At 45.3% G+C, this 19,476-nt stretch overlaps 1 protein-coding gene across 1 annotated transcript in view; it reads right to left on the reverse strand.

The window, feature by feature from the left end:
* Positions 1 to 19,476, reverse strand: part of LOC134665527 (protein HIRA) — a 41,177-nt gene that overhangs the window by 920 nt on the left and 20,781 nt on the right. The window contains 10 exon segments of the mRNA XM_063522501.1: positions 618 to 709; positions 1,886 to 2,010; positions 3,090 to 3,215; positions 4,633 to 4,729; positions 13,046 to 13,192; positions 13,801 to 15,243; positions 15,613 to 15,715; positions 16,906 to 17,086; positions 17,457 to 17,615; positions 18,185 to 18,312. Of these exon segments, the coding sequence (XP_063378571.1) occupies positions 618 to 709; positions 1,886 to 2,010; positions 3,090 to 3,215; positions 4,633 to 4,729; positions 13,046 to 13,192; positions 13,801 to 15,243; positions 15,613 to 15,715; positions 16,906 to 17,086; positions 17,457 to 17,615; positions 18,185 to 18,312 (2,601 nt within the window).

Genomic DNA, 19,476 nt, shown 5'->3' on the forward strand with positions numbered 1-19,476 from the left:
AAAATGAAAAATTAAAAAGTAAACCGGCGCTCGGTGATTTTCACTCAAAATTTACATGTATCTAAATAATTCATTTTAAACTGCAACCGTGTGAGAGTTTTTTGTGTAAAATGAGTTATTGTGATAAATTATTGTAATGTATTTATCATCCTTAATCGTAATATATGGTGCTGAATTAACAATATCATTCGGATTCAAGGGAAATTCGTAACTGTAAGTATGTAAACATTGTCTACCACCCTACCACCAACTAAATTATGACGTCACAAATGGCATGCGAGGCGTTTTCGCGCGAAGTTTAAACTAGCTATAATAAAATGCAATTATCTATGTTAAATCTTACGAGTATAGCTGAAATATTGTGTTTTTCGGAACCAATACAGGTGTACCGACAATAATAAAAGGGATTTCAAAATTTGTCATCAGGCCTATTATGCACCACATATGTGTGTACATATTTTATGCAGCACTACGACATTTAAATACTTCACTACCCTGTTCCTTGGCCACAGAGAAAAACGGATGTAAGAACGTCAGCGGTAATTTAAAGCAAATTTTCAAGTAGGTATTACATAACAAAAAAAAAAGTATTTCAGTGAAAAACTGGTGAATCTTACCAGAACTGTGGCCTGCCACTTCTTGGGTGTGCTGGTACAATGACTGGGCCCCAGCATGTCGTCTAATATCGTTCTCAGCTGGTCTTCATTACCTGAAAATGTATGTACAGGTATTATGAACAATCAACTACATTTGATCTACGACTTAATAACGTAAAATTTTCAAACTTATACGGGGTTATTTCTCCTGTTTGATCATTCTTTGAGAGGTGATTATACCGTGTGTCGTGAACAGACAAACATAGAATTAGATCATTTCATGAAATTCCATTTTAAAATTGCTTAGGTTTGAGTTTTTCATGATGTGGCCAACCGATTATGTCATGAAATGATCAATTATAAAATCTGTTTTAGAGATGCAACGAATAGTTGTTTGGCCGGATACCGGATATACAGCCTGACCATCGGCCGAATATCCGGTATCCGGCTGCCGAATATTCGGACAGCGGAACTATACCTACATTTCGGTTTTACAGGTGCGCATTCTGCAGGTTTGACCTATTTCCTTAGTGAACGTTCGAGCGGACACATTTCTAGGTTCGAAATGAGTGCGCGTGCAAGTCAGTGGAATGTTTAAATTGTTTTAAAATAATAAACAAGTACGCTTATGATCAAGACTGTTTCTTAAATCCAATTAGTTTACTCCGAAATCAAGCAATTTTACTATCCGGTATCCGGCCGGATAGTAGGTCACTATCCGGTATCCGTCCGCTTTATAAAACCACTTTTACATTGGGTACCACCACCACTTTGAGCGGGGCCACACTGGCGATTTGCGATCGAGTTGAAAGCGAGGCCAGGGCGCAGCGAATTCGCCGCGAGTGCGCAAGGAGTTCGCAAATCGCAAGTGTAGCCCCGCACTTTAGGGTATGTCCCAATACCCAAAAAAATTGTAAATACCGGGTGTGGCCTGTAACATGACCAAATAATTAAAACATAGATTGTACTCCTCAAACGGTGACACTTTTGTTCAACAGCTTTTAAAAATTATGAAGTATTTAGACTACCTATTTTTCATACAAAATAAATATTATCTTCAATGGACGCCATCGCCACGCCTATCATTGTGATTGACTTTGCTTGTCACGCCTTAAACATAACAGAATTCGCAATACATTGCGTCTTACAATAAGCTTTAAAGTGTATTAAAAATCAAACCACAAGTTATGTTTATGTCTCTGAAAAAATGTTGGTCAGTATGAGGAGTACAGCCTACAGTTTAATTTTTTGCTCATATTACAGGCCACACCCGGTATAATAATAATTACCGTGGTTGACGAGGTGTCCGAACAACGCCGTGATCCAATGTCGGTAGTCCTTCGCTAGTCTAAGGTGGAAGCACGAGGCCACTTGAGCTTCCAGCCAGCTTCTAGCCGCGTCCGAACTGTAGCCGCTGTAACATTTTACTTAGTTTTTATTTAGTTTCACCTGACCGTTGTCGGTCTTTTATTTAGTTTCACCTGACCGTTGTCGGTCTTTTATTTAGTTTCACCTGACCATTGTCGATCTTTTATTTAGTTTCACCTGACCGTTGTCAGTCTTTTATTTAGTTTCACCTGACCGTTGTCTGTCTGTAATCAAATCTTGCAAGTTAAATTTTATCCACTTCCCGGTTTCCGATTGAGCTGAAATTTTGCATGCATGTATAAATCGTATGACAATGCAATAATATGGTACCATCGAGCTGATCTGATGATGGAGACAGGAGGTGGCCATAGGAACTCTGTGATGAAACAACGCAACCTAATTGTGTTAGGGGTTTTTAGAATTGTCTCGATGAGTATTAGTTGTCTGTCTTAAGAAAAGTACAGTCGGCGATAAAAGCTTGTACAAAAATGAAATTTTTGCCAAAAACTTTTATTAACATTCGTTTTCATCCTTATACGCAAATTGTATAATAATTAACAAAACAAAAACCAAATTCATTTAAAATTAGGAATAAATAACATGTCATTACTTCATTAGATATTATTTCAACATAAATAGCAATTGATTTTCATATTTGCTTTATTTGATTTTACGTTAAAAAATTACGTAGAGTTAGACCAAGAAAAGTCTGCAGGGATTTTGATAACCTACGCAGTGCAAGTGTCATTTTAAACGTCAAACTTCTATAAAATTATGACGTCGTATAAATAAGACTTGCACTGCGTGGGTTATTAAAATCGCTACAGACAATTCTTGGTCTAACTCTAAATTGATGACAATAGTCAAGAGCAACTTTACGGCTGTTGTTGAGGTATTGACTATTTTATTTTTAAATGTTTTTTTTTTATATAATAATATGTATATATTAATCACAATTCTGCCCTCCTAAGCTAAAAAGCGGTATTTGCATAAAAATTCATTGAAAATACGTCCTTTTAGCTTAGGAGGGAAGGACGTATTTTCAATGAAAATTTTATGCAAATACCGCTTTTTAGCTTAGGAGGGCAGAATTGGTCTAATGACAAATCCTCCTGTATAGCTCACCCAGTATTAGCTTGTGTGGCTCGCGGCTGCACAGGATACAGGTTGTGCGAGGAGCGGGGCGCCCTGGTGGAGGCGTGGCCGCCGCACGCTCGCCACACCGGGTCACGGGCATCCGCCCATACCACCCTGTATACAAAACATATCAACTCAATATTATACGCGGTTGTAGCATTTTCGGCCTAAGTCAATCGTAACAACTTGGCAACGACAAAATGTGGCAGCACCATAGAGAAAAACCGGGCAAGTGCGAGTCGGACTCGCGCACGAAGGGTTCCGTACCATAATGCAAAAAAAGGAAAAAAAAAACCGGGCAAGTGCGAGTCGGACTCGCGCACGAAGGGTTCCGTACCACAATGCAAAAAAAAAATATCCATAAAATCTAACATTTAGTCCTCAAGAAGCAAAAAAAAAAACGGTCACCCATCCAAGTACTGACCACTCCCGACGTTGCTTAACTTTGGTCATAAATCACGTTTGTTGTATGGGAGCCCCACTTAAATCTTTATTTTATTCTGTTTTTAATATTTGTTGTTATAGCGGCAACAGAAATACATCATCTGTGAAAATTTCAACTGTCTATCACGGTTCGTGAGATACAGCCTGGTGACAGACAGACGGACGGACGGACAGCAGTCTTAGTAATAGGGTCCCGTTTTACCCTTTGGGTACGGAACCCTAAAAATACATAGAGTGCTCACTCCATACTTAAGTTTTAGTACCAAAAAGACCATTATTTTCGAATTTGACATCTAGCATCTAGCGGAATTATCAGTAGTGCTACTTGACGATGTAGCACCGACCGAAAAGTGTTATGCTCAACAATTTTCAGCTAATATTATAATCAGATTAACCGGAACTCTATTTTGAAAGACTTCTGCTTTTAATAATAAAATAAATAATGACACGAAAGCTCTCCAAACGGCCTCTACGTGTTGGATCTTTGTGTTATTTTTTTTTTTTTACGCACGCCTTATAAAATAAAAAGCCTTTTATTCCCCGCTAAATTGTTACAGGTTTTTAGTGTTAAAGATTTCTTACTTTATGATGGTTAGTAATCAATTTTTGTTTTATGATTAAATACTAGTTTAGAATTGTTAGTTTGCTTATAAATATTTACTAAATAATTTGTACGTAACAGGAACCCCCTCTCAGGTGAAGGCCTCTTCCAAAGTTTGCCGTTTTGTTCGGTCTAAAGCTGTTTGGTGCCAGATTGGTCCAGCTATTTTTAATATTAGTTGCAAATTGTTGTTAAATACAATTTTCGTGAGTCGCGACACTAGAGAATTCTAGTATCGAGTAGCGGTAATGACAATTCCGCTACTCTATGCTAGATGTTGACTGCGAAAATAATAGTCGTTTTGGTACTGATGTATGGAGAGTGAGCACTCTATTCTTATTAAATTTCTCTATGGCAGCGCCAACATAAACACTCAATGTCGATATAATGACATTTAACACTTTCAAGATCTTTGAAAATTTCAAATACAAAATATAAAGATGCGAATAAAAATCATAACATCTAAAACTAAAAAGTTAAACTTACCACGCGTACAATTTCTTGCAATATATATAACTTTTCCCGTTGCTAAGTGAGATCATTGGATTGCCGTCTTCCAGTAGAGAGCAGTTTGTTACCGACACTGTAACAGACAACATTTAAAGATTACAACACTGTCTTATTATGTGTTCCGTACTCCACATCGGATATCTTCATTGAGAGAGTAACGCGATCGTTGACCAATGATGCCGCTAGCGTCTATGTAGTCGCTCCGCCCCACGCCGTGACGTAGTTCCGCTTCCACTTCCTGCGAACCGTTGCTCGCTCCCCGCTACTCGCCACCGCCATGTCATTGTTTCGTCGACCGTCTTGACCGATGGTCCGCAAATATTTTTTGCGTATATTTTTGCAGCATGGTGCTTTAACATTTCCGATCCAAAGCTCGGTCGATTAAATAGTGAGATACGGCAGAGATCGCCACTATTAGTCTTTTGGCGGTCTCGCGATCGAAGTCATCGAACGGTGCTTTTCGATTCTACCCACTTTTTTCTTGCTAAATTAATTTTCACATTCCATGCTGCTAAAATCGTTACCGTCAACTCGCATTTTCGAGATCGAAGTAGGAAGTGCGTCAGTGGTTTTTGTTAACAAGTGGTAACAAGTCGCTCCGCATCGGAGAGGGAACGCGCGGTCATCGTGCCTGCGGCGGCGGCGGCGGCGCCCGGGCGGCGCGGCGGCGGACGGCCTGCGCGCGCCGCTGTCGGGTGCCGCGCTTCGCCGATAAGGAGGTTTGGATTGTCTCGAACCATCCGGTGAGCCAGTTTAAGATATTCTAATTTTATTGGCGTTCAGAAGTTACTTCGTCACTCGCGGAGGGTTCTCAGGCAGTAGCCTGGGAGTACCTCGTGTTGTTAGTTGCGGCGCGACCGGGGCGCCCCGTCCCCCGGCGCCCGCCCCCGCCCGCGCGCGCCGCGTCTTTCTTCTGCTGTCGTCCAAGGTGACTCCGAGACACCGCGACGCTGCGGGCCACGGTGGACGCCTCCAGTCCGCAGGACTCGGAGAGACGTCACACGCCCGCTCCTGTTACTGCAGTCGCGGTGCGGACGCCTCCAGTCCGCGGGACTCCGAGAGACGTCACACGCCCGCTCCTGTTGCTGCAGTCGCGGTGCGGACGCCTCCAGTCCGCGGGACTCCGAGAGACGTCACACGCCCGCTCCTGTTGCTGCAGTCACGGTGCGGACACCTCCAGTCCGCGAGACGCCCGCTCCTATTGCTGCAGTTGCGGTGCGGACGCTTCCAGTCCAGCGGGACTCCGAGAGATCCGCATGGCTCTGCGAGACGTCACACGCCCGCTCCTGCAGCTGCGGGCGCATCGCGGGTGGATCGCGCCAAGGTGAAGGGGGACCGCTTCTGCGTCCCGACTGCTCGAGCGGAAGGAAGGTAAGTGGAAATGCTACGAGTACAGCGACGATCGCCGCGTTGGTTGCCGCCCGTCATGACGTCGCTGGTGACCTACGCGCCGGTGGTGGCCACCACGATGGCACCGCCGAGGGCAACAGCGTCGCCGTGATGATGCGTGCAGCTACGAGCCTAGCCATCGGCGCCTCCCGTGCCGGTAACGTCCGTCACGCACACCGGCGCCTGTCGAGCTGGCCGCCACGACGGCGCCTCTCGCACCTGAGCCTGGCGACGGTGGCCGCCATGATGGCGCCGCCCGCTCGATGACGCCGCCTGCCCCCCGAGCTGGCCGCCACGATGGCACCTCTCGCATTACGCATCGACGCGGCGGCGGCGGCTGCCACAATGGCGCTGCCCGCCACGATGATGCCGCCCGCCACGATGGCACCACCACCTGCGCACTGGCGCCTCGAGCTGGCCGCCACGATGGCGCCTCTCGCCTCACAGCAGTGCCTCCCAGACCAGCCAGCCAGACGGCGACCGCCTCATGCACCGGTGCCTCCCGAGCTGGCCGCCACGATGGCGCCTCTCGCCGCACGCACCGGCGCCTCCCGAGCCGGTGGCGGCGGCCGCCACGATAGAGCCGCCCGCCTCACGCGACAACGCTTCTAGAGCGGGCCGCCACTATGGGTCCTCGCCTCACGCACCAGCGCTTCCCGAACCAGTGGCGGCCGCCATGAGCCGCCCGGCCTCAGGCACCAGTGCCCCCCCCCCCCCCCGAGCCGGCCGCCACGATGGCGCCCCTAGCTTCACGCACCGGCGCCTCCCGAGCGGCGGCGGTTGCCACAATCACGCCGATGCTGTCCACCGATGCTGCAACTACGACGATGTCGTCCCTTGCTCGCTGGGCGCCACAGTATCAGTTTTGTCCTGTCAACATGGTTCCATTGAGGTACGCAGGCGCCTATAGCTATGGTGCAGGTATAGGTATGGTATGGTACAGCACGAACAGACCGCTAAGCTCTTGGTTTCGGTTAAAGAATCCTCCGGCGACGGCAGACAAGGTCGTAAAGAGCCCCGTCCTAGCGCGGCTCGACTGCCCGGAGTTGAAAGCGGTAAGATATGTCGATACTCAGAGGAAAATACGTCGTGTTCCCGGGTTTCATAAAGGTGCTGATCGACTTCGCTGTGTCGCTTCGAAATTCCTACGACTTCTCGAGGCCATGGAGTGGTCCAACCGGAGAACAGCTAGCGACAAGGCCCTGTGCGACCGCTCGAAACCGAGGTGAAAGGCATCGAAAAGGTCTGCAGACTTCACATAATTATCTCTGCTTGCTCGCGCTCTCCAGCTTAAGTTCCGTCTTACAAAGACGAACTCGTGCGAAAAGCCATAATAAACAAAATGGGACAAATAAACCCGCTGCGCCTGAACAAGCTTGAGTTTCCGGTGCTAAGAGAAAGGGGCCAGGAGGACTCCAGCAGTTTCCATCTGTCTGTATTCGACTTTATCGAAACAGTTTTGTTACGCAAAGCGCCAAAATCGATTTTAGACTTGATTTCATCAGTTCGATTTCCTTAAAAGCATGCTACTAACTCGATGCCCTATACTAACTCGATATAGGGTGTCTCTTCGGATAAAGCGAATTAGACCATCACGCTCCTAGACATCACGTGGGACACGCGGCACAACACACCGATTGAAAGTTTTCTTTTTCGCGACATACAGGCCTGCCTTGCTGCAGAGTTTCTCGCAGAAATGAGACTCAATGCCTTCTGTTCAGTCTCAAATTCGCAAACTTTAGTTCATGGAGGAAGGTGAAGCCTTCGCAGTCCCCAGCAACACGGAGCTGCCGAAAGCCTCGCACCACTTTCTTCCTCATCTTATGCAAGCAGTCCGTTACAATTAGTGTCCGACCGAAACATGTTTTTTTGCCGAAACCGAAACCGAATGTTCGGCTTAGGCCCCAGTTTCGGCCGAAACCGAAACCGAAACCGAACCTTTTGTTGACTTGTGAAAACCGTTGAAAATATGTCACAAAACCGCTTTTTAGAGGAGAGGCCAATTCGTAGAAATTACCTTATTTACAATTTTCGTAGGACCGAAAAGGATTATACCGGGTTGGACTAAAGCAAAGGGGTTTTAGCACTTAGAAAAAAAATCATCAGAGTGATGTTATTATGATACCTATTTTTCATGATGTTATCCTAGAGAATACGCTAAAATAAGCATCAGCAAGCACCATTTTTTATTTTAGAGAAAAGTTATTCATACAAAACTAGTGTCCGACCGAAGGTTCGGTTTCGGTTTCGGTTTCGGCCAGTTTCGGCCAAAAAATCATGTTTCGGCTGTAGTTTCGGTTTCGGCCAAAAAACGGCCGAACCTTTCGGCCGGGCCGAAACTTACGAAATGGTACTTCGTACTATGAAACTAAACATGTGACAAAGATCTAAAGTTGGGGAACAAGTAGGACAACAATATTAATATACTGATTTATGTATACATACATAAATTAATTGATTTATTATAAAATACAATTCCCCTGTATAACTAGTGGAGTGGCCAAGTTGAAGAATAGCAACTTTCGTAGGACTAAAAAGGTTTATACCGACAAGTGGTATTATTGGAATCAGCATGATCTACTGATTATCAAAATGCATGTTGTCGCTTCATAAAGTGGTAGAATGTGTTTCTATGACGTTATAAAGTCGGCAGTACAAAATTGTAAACTATTTTCTTTTAAACATACCATGTGGAGTACCAAATGTAAGGGCTTTGTGAGTAAATTACAAATGTAATAACATAGTCTAACAAGTACCTAATTCTCTTATTTTTTAATATTTCTGGCTAATTATTTTTGAACATCATATAGAGGATATTCACAGTCACTTGGTATGTATTTTAGGGCCGGCCTAAAGCAAACGGGGTGCACAAAAAAACAGTTTTTTTTGAGCAAAACTGCAAAATATATAGGAATCGTAAAAGACAGAAAAAAATCAATCACAACGCTAAAATAAGCATGTTTCGTAGGAAAAACTTTTCTCTAAAATCGAAAATGGCCAATATATTTGACCCGAAAGTTGGGAAAAATCTAGAACAGTACAAATTTCCATGAATGTTGTGTCATTATAACATTATTTTTTATTGTGTTATCGTAGAGAATACGCTAAAAAAAGCATGTTTTGTATGAATAACTTTTCTCTAAAATAAAAAATGGTGCTTGCTGATGCTTATTTTAGCGTATTCTCTAGGATAACATCATGAAAAATAGGTATCATAATAACATCACTCTGATGATTTTTTTTCTAAGTGCTAAAACCCCTTTGCTTTAGTCCAACCCGGTATAATCCTTTTCGGTCCTACGAAAATTGTAAATAAGGTAATTTCTACGAATTGGCCTCTCCTCTAAAAAGCGGTTTTGTGACATATTTTCAACGGTTTTCACAAGTCAACAAAAGGTTCGGTTTCGGTTTCGGTTTCGGCCGAAACTGGGGCCAAAGCCGAACATTCGGTTTCGGTTTCGGTTTCGGCAAAAAAACATGTTTCGGTCGGACACTATACAAAACATGCTTTTTTTAGCGTATTCTCTACGATAACACAATAAAAAATAATGTTATAATGACACAACATTCATGGAAATTTGTACTGTTCTAGATTTTTCCCAACTTTCGGGTCAAATATATTGGCCATTTTCGATTTTAGAGAAAAGTTTTTCCTACGAAACATGCTTATTTTAGCGTTGTGATTGATTTTTTTCTGTCTTTTACGATTCCTATATATTTTGCAGTTTTGCTCAAAAAAAACTGTTTTTTTGTGCACCCCGTTTGCTTTAGGCCGGCCCTAAAATACATACCAAGTGACTGTGAATATCCTCTATATAATGTTCAAAAATAATTAGCCAGAAATATTAAAAAATAAGAGAATTAGGTACTTGTTAGACTATGTTATTACATTTGTAATTTACTCACAAAGCCCTTACATTTGGTACTCCACATGGTATGTTTAAAAGAAAATAGTTTACAATTTTGTACTGCCGACTTTATAACGTCATAGAAACACATTCTACCACTTTATGAAGCGACAACATGCATTTTGATAATCAGTAGATCATGCTGATTCCAATAATACCACTTGTCGGTATAAACCTTTTTAGTCCTACGAAAGTTGCTATTCTTCAACTTGGCCACTCCACTAGTTATACAGGGGAATTGTATTTTATAATAAATCAATTAATTTATGTATGTATACATAAATCAGTATATTAATATTGTTGTCCTACTTGTTCCCCAACTTTAGATCTTTGTCACATGTTTAGTTTCATAGTACGAAGTACCATTTCGTAAGTTTCGGCCCGGCCGAAAGGTTCGGCCGTTTTTTGGCCGAAACCGAAACTACAGCCGAAACATGATTTTTTGGCCGAAACTGGCCGAAACCGAAACCGAAACCGAACCTTCGGTCGGACACTAGTTACAATCTCCAATATTGGTAGACAATGTACGAGGTAAGGCCCTCTCAGCGAAGAGTAACCGTTAACGGGCCGCATCTGCAGCGCTGACGACAGAAGTGTAAACATACAACCGCACCGGTACAGTATACATAAAACGACGGCGACACTACATCCCTTCCGTTACTACGGTTGTCGCAAAAACTGCTGATGCCAGCAGATCGTCTACAGGTCGCGCTGGTTGCTTGCTACTTGCCAGGTCGGTACAACCCCCGAGGGCGACGGTTTATCAAGAAGTCACTGCGCGCCCGAGTGGCAGCTGCGCCCAGCAGCCGCCGAGACTGTCTTCGCCTGACAGGCGCCTTGTTGGCCGGCCTCCGCTTTCGAGAGCCCTCGCACTGTGCCACGGTATTTCTTAACAGACTCATTGAACTGCTACCACGACCTTTGACAGCTGCCTGTGAGACTTGGCATGGATGTCTCCACCTCCCAGCCTAGTCTGTGTACTGCGACGGCGTGATAAGGAGTCTTAAAGTAGCTGTGGTAAGCTTGCAATTTACTGGCGGTCCTAGTGAACACAACGTCAGACCGCCCTCCCTTACGAGTCAACGACCTTAAGAATGAGGCGTAGCTCCTGTCAGATAGGACGCTCCAACACCGAGCTGGCGGGATCAGGAGTGACGTCCGCTGCTGGCGTGACTGGCGCATGCATATAACATGCCAAGGTCTAACGCTACGTAGCGAACGAAACGCAACTGTCACTGTCTCACTAATATGGAAGAACCGGATATTCCCGATTCCGGTACTGTGTTTGTATAGAAAACAGTAACGGGAGCCCCTAGATCGTCCCCTTGTCTAGGCTGCATGTACGGCCACAATGTAGAAACGGTCTTTATGGTGCATCAAAAATAAGATCAACTGCCAGGTACCTCTATCCAGTGAAGTAGCGAGCTATCTCAGACGTCTATTTCTATTATCCATGTTAGCTTTAAGAACGATATTCGTTCATAAGCCTCTCACAAGTGCTGTGTATGAACCACTATCGGACACTATGCCTTCTTCCAACGCCATTAATAGCGAGACCAGCGCCTCCCAAAGCACCAGCTTGGGACGCGAGACATCTACTTGCCCTAATTTAAATAGCCCTACAACGTTAGGTACGTTAGAAGAAGTACGATAGAATAGCTGCCGCACTTTTGCTGTTAGCAGGGTCAATGACCTTACTCTACTACACTGTAGCCCGGGCAATTACATAAATAACTTTAACGCTATTATTTTGTGTCCGAAATTCGGCTCTAAACCAGATAACGTGTCTTACCGACTGGACTCTTAGAAGCTCCGGAATAAAGTATAGACCCAGTATAAGTAGGTAGTCTGGGTACGTCACCTTGCGAGAATTACACAAAATGTTAGGGGACACTTCGCTTATTTCTTTCAGCCACAGTCTCATCCAAGCCGGCCTCGCCTACGATTGCTTTCGATCCACGATGTACTTAATAACTAAATTGGCTGGAAAGCTATTCACTTAGCGATATTTTCGCTTATGTTAATTGGGAACATGACTCGCCGAGATTCTGCGGATCGGATGCGATTTCGAATGAGAATCCTCTTAAACCAGTTTAACGTCAGATTCGAACCTGAGATTACAGTTTCAATTCTCAATTTCCTGTAATTCACATTATAACGAGTCACTGTGATTTCATGGGTTGTAATATGGTGTATACATATTTATTCTTTCTCTGAGTTCTATGACAGCGATAAGCACCTACGTGTAGCCCTATCGCTTGCGCGCCCGCTAACTCGCCACCAGGAGATAATAAACAGGTCTCAATGAAGATATCCGATGTGGAGTACGGAACACATAATATACAAATTTTACCTTCCAATAAAATTATTATTATGTTTCCTATCCACATCGGATATCTGAGTAATGCCTTCCTGGCAGGCTACTAGGCTACTTTTATGCCCACGGTACTTCTCCTCAACAATGACATGGCGGTGGCGAGTAGCGGGGAGCGAGCAACGGTTCGCAGGAAGTGGAAGCGGAACTACGTCACGGCGTGGGGCGGAGCGACTACATAGACGCTAGCGGCATCATTGGTCAACGATCGCGTTACTCTCTCAATGAAGATATCCGATGTGGATAGGAAACATAATAATAATTTTATTGGAAGGTAAAATTTGTATATTAAATTTATTAAATTATACCGGGTGTGGCCTGTAACACGAGCAAATAATTAAAACATAGATTGTACTCCTCAAACTGTGACACTTTTGTTCAGCAACTTTTAAAAATTGTGAAGTATTTAGACTCCCTATTTTTCATACAAAATAAATATTATCTTCAATGGACGCCATCCCCACGCCATTGTGATTGACGTTGCTTGTCAGGCATTTAAACATAAAATTCGCAATACATTGTGTCTCAGAATAAACTTTAAGGTGTATTAAAAATCAAACCACAAGTTATTTTTAAAAGTAGTTGAACAAATGTTGGTCAGTATGAGGAGTACAGCCTACAGTTTCATTTTTTGCTCATATTACAGGCCACACCCGGTATAGACAAAATAACATTAAAAATTGAGTATGTATTTTTTTCTTGCTATGTTAATGCTTACCTCCGGGCTGCATTAGGCTCCTAAAACTTAGCGGCCTGACTATGCACGTAGCATTGGCGAGGTCCCAAATACCGAGTTCGGCGGATGTAGTGACGGCCGCTAGGGTGTCACCCGACAGGGTCAGTTTGGCTGCGGGTGACATTAGTGCTGGAAGTTAAATAGAAATTATTTAGTTGAAATCTGTATATCTTAAATCTGTAGATCAGCGTTCCCGCGCTGGAGTGTTAAAGCCAATCTTTGCGCGAGAAAGCTGCCTGCGCGAGGGTCACCTGTGGCTTTTCTGAGGCGTTTGCTGAGCGCCTTGTGGAGCCCCCCGAATTCAATATTTATCATAAATTTTCTGGCAATAGATTGGTCATGAAAAAGTAGAACTACCCATGAGCAGGCGTGGTTCACTCCGCCATTTCGTCGCGTCGTAACAAGTAGCTACAAGTACATTCGTCCCACACCAATTTTGGTGGCTAGTCATGCACTACCAAGGTAGAGGTTATATTAGCATTTTCATGTAACTTGTGCTTTAAAGCGCGACGTAAGTTGTGTTTCAGTAAAGTCTAACCGTTACATTTCTGGCAAAATGTATGGGATTTGACATGGAACGTCATTTTTGTAACGGTTGCGAACCGGCCGTTAAAGGTGCACAGTTAAGTGCCCACATCTGTCCTAATCGTAACAGACGCGTTTTGAGAGAGTGAATCTTCTGTACCTAGTACTATTACTTATTCTGTGGCATGAGAGAGGTGTGAGGTGTGAGTTACCGAGGGGCGGCAGGGCCCGGTGCGCAGTAGTCCGCGCGAGCCTCCACGCGTGCAGCGCGCCGTCCGCGCACGACACGGCGGCCCAGCGCGCGTCGCACGCTATGCACGTCACCGGGGCACCTGGGACATACGTTATGTTATACTCACCGAGGGGCGGCAGGGCCCGGTGCGCAGTAGTCCGCGCGAGCCTCCACGCGTGCAGCGCGCCGTCCGCGCACGACACGGCGGCCCAGCGCGCGTCGCACGCTATGCACGTCACCGGGGCACCTGGGACATACGTTATGTTATACTCACCGAGGGGCGGCAGGGCCCGGTGCGCAGTAGTCCGCGCGAGCCTCCACGCGTGCAGCGCGCCGTCCGCGCACGACACGGCGGCCCAGCGCGCGTCGCACGCTATGCACGTCACCGGGGCACCTGGGACATACGTTATGTTATACTCACCGAGGGGCGGCAGGGCCCGGTGCGCAGTAGTCCGCGCGAGCCTCCACGCGTGCAGCGCGCCGTCCGCGCACGACACGGCGGCCCAGCGCGCGTCGCACGCTATGCACGTCACCGGGGCACCTGGGACATACGTTATGTTATACTCACCGAGGGGCGGCAGGGCCCGGTGCGCAGTAGTCCGCGCGAGCCTCCACGCGTGCAGCGCGCCGTCCGCGCACGACACGGCGGCCCAGCGCGCGTCGCACGCTATGCACGTCACCGGGGCACCTGGGACATACGTTATGTTATACTCACCGAGGGGCGGCAGGGCCCGGTGCGCAGTAGTCCGCGCGAGCCTCCACGCGTGCAGCGCGCCGTCCGCGCACGACACGGCGGCCCAGCGCGCGTCGCACGCTATGCACGTCACCGGGGCACCTGGGACATACGTTATGTTATACTCACCGAGGGGCGGCAGGGCCCGGTGCGCAGTAGTCCGCGCGAGCCTCCACGCGTGCAGCGCGCCGTCCGCGCACGACACGGCGGCCCAGCGCGCGTCGCACGCTATGCACGTCACCGGGGCACCTGGGACATACGTTATGTTATACTCACCGAGGGGCGGCAGGGCCCGGTGCGCAGTAGTCCGCGCGAGCCTCCACGCGTGCAGCGCGCCGTCCGCGCACGACACGGCGGCCCAGCGCGCGTCGCACGCTATGCACGTCACCGGGGCACCTGGGACATACGTTATGTTATACTCACCGAGGGGCGGCAGGGCCCGGTGCGCAGTAGTCCGCGCGAGCCTCCACGCGTGCAGCGCGCCGTCCGCGCACGACACGGCGGCCCAGCGCGCGTCGCACGCTATGCACGTCACCGGGGCACCTGGGACATACGTTATGTTATACTCACCGAGGGGCGGCAGGGCCCGGTGCGCAGTAGTCCGCGCGAGCCTCCACGCGTGCAGCGCGCCGTCCGCGCACGACACGGCGGCCCAGCGCGCGTCGCACGCTATGCACGTCACCGGGGAACCTGGGACATACGATATAATCATAGTGTATTTTAAGACAACAAGGAGTATTATTGCAATATTCTGCTGCCAGAGAGCAGCATTAGCACATATTGTAAACCATAGAGTAAATACATACTATAGCTTAAACAGTTTTTTTGAGAAGTTTTCACTATAATATAACAAGGCGTACTTACAGAGGCCTACCGCAAAACACGAAAATCGAAATTTCACATAAAAATAATGACATCAGCATGTTATCTTGATTAATTTGTAGTCTTCTTCTTCTTAATCGTTATACTCTTTGCAGAGAATCGTGGTCAACTGCTGACATCATAATTATAGGCACAGATGTTTACGGAATTAGTAAGTAATACGAAGTGTCAAAATACCTAAATATGTTTCCCAGACGGGATCGCTGGAGGCGGAATTGTTGGGCAGCAGTTGTAACCGGGACAGCGTGCCGTAATGTGTATTACACGCTTTGTTGATCACCTGTAATGTAACGTAATAGTAGAGTCTTAACCAAGGAATAAAAGGCATTAATTTCAGTTCAGATAATTTAACGTCAATAATCAGAGGCTGAAATGATACACTAATCATTATTAACTAGTAATTGACCGAAGCGTAGCGTAGGTCTAAGTTTTGACTCGGGCATTTTGCTTTTGTATGTCCGGATGTTCTCCGTCGCAATTCTTAACCGATTCTCGTGAAATTCTGTAACCGAATTCTATGATTTGATAAAAAAAAAATATCGAGCCGGTTTTTGGAATTTTTAAAAAATGGAAAAGTTGTGACAGCTCGCGCTTAAACAAATAGTTGTATCGGTATCATAAGAGTGTATTATTTTTGAGACATGTTTATAGATTAAATGTCCAAATATTCTGAAATTTAATATCGCAGGTTTTGGAGGTATTAAGATATTTTAGTTTGTATGTCCGGATGTCTCTTCTACAAGTCGCAATTATTAACCGATTTTCGTGAAATTTTGAAACCAAATTCTATGATTCGATACAAATTTTTTGTCTAGCCGGTTTTTTGGAATTTTTTCAAAATGGAAGAGTTGTGATAGCTCGCGCTTAAACAAATAGTCGTATCGGTATAATAAGACTGTATTCTTTTTGAGACATGTTTACAGATTAAATGGCCAAAAATTCAGAAATATTATTTTGCTGGTTTTGGAGTTATTAAGGTATTTAGTTTTTACTTGAGAATGAGTAGCTAAATTTCGTCACTTTAAGTAAGAACCATTATGGTGTATTTTGCAAACGTTCGCTTTTTTGTTTGTACAGGTCTGGGTTCGATCCCTAGTTATTATATGTTGGAATATCACTTTATGTATTTTTTTAAACTTTTCGTATTGTGTTTTTTTTATTTACTATATTGTCATCGTGCCCAATAAGATATGCTCGCGAGGTCTACAGCTCACAGTGCCACTATTAACTTAATTAACCCATAAAGCATTTATTATAATATAACAATCATAAGTGATACAGGCAAAGGGTTAGGTAAGACATATGTAGGTAGGGTAGAAAAGGGGTTTCATGTGTGGAAGGGCGGCACCGTAGTCGAACCCAAGCCACCTGTCGGTGGACTTAAACCAATTGATTTCCTTCATTATAACACTCGCCTTACATGGCGACCTTGCCAGAATAATATACATGATAATGTCCGTGTGTGTGTACCTGCAGGCGCAGCGCCCCGGCGGCGCGCACGACGGGCCCGGCGCTGCCCAGCGCGGGCGCGGGCAGCGCCTGGAAGGCGGGAGGCGGCGCCCCGTTGGCGCTCCTCTTCACTTGCACCTCCTCAGTCTTGGGGCCGGGGAGGGAAGGTGCTGAACGCTTGCGTAATCGCTGGTCGAGCCCGCTAAAAATATTAATGTACTTATACAATTTTTAAAACTACAAAAATAAAGTTGAAACTACAAGAAAATACAAAAAAATTACACAATGGATAAATAAATAAATATTAAAGGACATTTTTTACACGAACGGACTGAGCCCCACGGTAAGCTCAGGAAGACAGTTGGGGGTACTTAGACAACGATATACATAATAAATATAAATACATAGAAAACAACCATGACTCGGGAACAAATATCTGTGTCACACAAATAAATGCCCTTACCGGGATTCGACGCCGGGATCATCGGCTTTCACTACCCACTAAGCCAGATCGGTCGTCTACATATAAATAAGAAATGATTATGACGTACAAAAACTACGATTATACTCACTTATCTACACTCTTATTGTGTTGACTGGAATTCCCATGGTTGCTCACATTAGGGTGAATCACTATGTCGTCTCGCCTCTCCACTCGGATCCGAGATTTGCTCTGAGATGAGGTACTGAAGCAATTCTCTGTGCCGGTTGGCATTGAGCCGAGAGATTCACTGTGAATAATATAAATATGATATAGTTCTTAAGTTAATTTAAATATAATGGATCTAGGGAAAAAATTTACAGTAGTTATTTATTGAACAAAACTATTAGAATTAATAACCTAACAAAACAGAAAATCAAAGTAATAGCCAAATATTCTTATTTAAATATGCATTTTACGAAAAAGTGTTATTTTACAAGCTTTTATTTAGTTTCACCTATCCCGTTGTCTGTCGGTCTGTAATCAAATCTTGCAAGTTAAATTTGATCCACTTCCCGGTTTCCGATTGAGCTGAAATTTTGCATGCATGTAGAAATCGGATGACAATGCAATATTATGGAACCATCGAGCTGATCTGATGATAGAGACAGGAAGTGGCCATAGGAACTCTGTGATGAAACAACGCAACCTAATTGTGTTAGGGGTTTTTAGATTTATCTCGATGAGTATTAGTTGTCTGTCGTAAGAAAAGTACAGTCAGCGATAAAAGCTTGTACCAAAAATGAAATATTTGCCAAAAATGTAAGTGTTGATGATGATGAATATCATTGTTGAAGGTGAACAAAAGCAAACACTAACCTAGCGACCATAGTGAGCGGTATGAAGACGGGTGTGATTCTTCGCTTGCCATCCGAAGTGCGTGTCTCTATCTGCCGGTCCACTGGTCGCAGAGACACGGGCGATGCTGTGAGTGCTGGCTTGGATTGCTGAACAAAAATTAAATAGATTAGTAGTTTAAAAAAATATTAATAACAGCGCCATCTAGTGCAAAATGTCTGCAGCACTATGTATAATTGAGGTTAACGTAAAAGTGCACAGCGCCGCTAAAGAAGTTTTTACTTCAAAAATAACCGACTTCAGAAAACAGTAAGCAATTAGCTTAACCCGTTATAAGGCACAAGGATGTCAGGTATTATGCAAAATTGAACTCTATCACTTTGAAATAAAGTTCATAATCAGGTGGGCAAAATATTCCCTCTGCCTTATAAAGGCTTAAAGTTCCCTGGTTGCAAAGTCTTGATGAAAAGTCTCAACTCTCTCGATGGGTGTCAGGGTTCTCTCTAGCGAGCAGGATCTCCGGACACTCCACTAGTAAGTTGGAGAGAGCTGAATCATTGGCTGGACACTTGCCGTAGCTTTATCTAATAGATTACCTGAGACTTCTCACTGATGAGTGAGGCGTCCCGACTGTCTCGACAGGCGTCAGGCTTCTCTAGCGAGCAGGATCTCCGGACACTCCACTAGTAAGTTGGAGAGAGCTGAATCATTGGCTGGACACTTGCCGTAGCTTTATCTAATAGATTACCTGAGACTTCTCACTGATGAGTGAGGCGTCCCGACTGTCTCGACAGGCGTCAGGCTTCTCTAGCGAGCAGGATCTCCGGACACTCCACTAGTAAGTTGGAGAGAGCTGAATCATTGGCTGGACACTTGCCGTAGCTTTATCTAATAGATTACCTGAGACTTCTCACTGATGAGTGAGGCGTCCCGACTGTCTCGACAGGCGTCAGGCTTCTCTAGCGAGCAGGATCTCCGGACACTCCACTAGTAAGTTGGAGAGAGCTGAATCATTGGCTGGACACTTGCCGTAGCTTTATCTAATAGATTACCTGAGACTTCTCACTGATGAGTGAGGCGTCCCGACTGTCTCGACAGGCGTCAGGCTTCTCTAGCGAGCAGGATCTCCGGACACTCCACTAGTAAGTTGGAGAGAGCTGAATCATTGGCTGGACACTTGCCGTAGCTTTATCTAATAGATTACCTGAGACTTCTCACTGATGAGTGAGGCGTCCCGACTGTCTCGACAGGCGTCAGGCTTCTCTAGCGAGCAGGATCTCCGGACACTCCACTAGTAAGTTGGAGAGAGCTGA

This window comes from Cydia fagiglandana, chromosome 6 (assembly GCF_963556715.1).
Source record: "Cydia fagiglandana chromosome 6, ilCydFagi1.1, whole genome shotgun sequence".
Classification (NCBI taxonomy): Eukaryota; Metazoa; Arthropoda; class Insecta; order Lepidoptera; family Tortricidae; genus Cydia; species Cydia fagiglandana.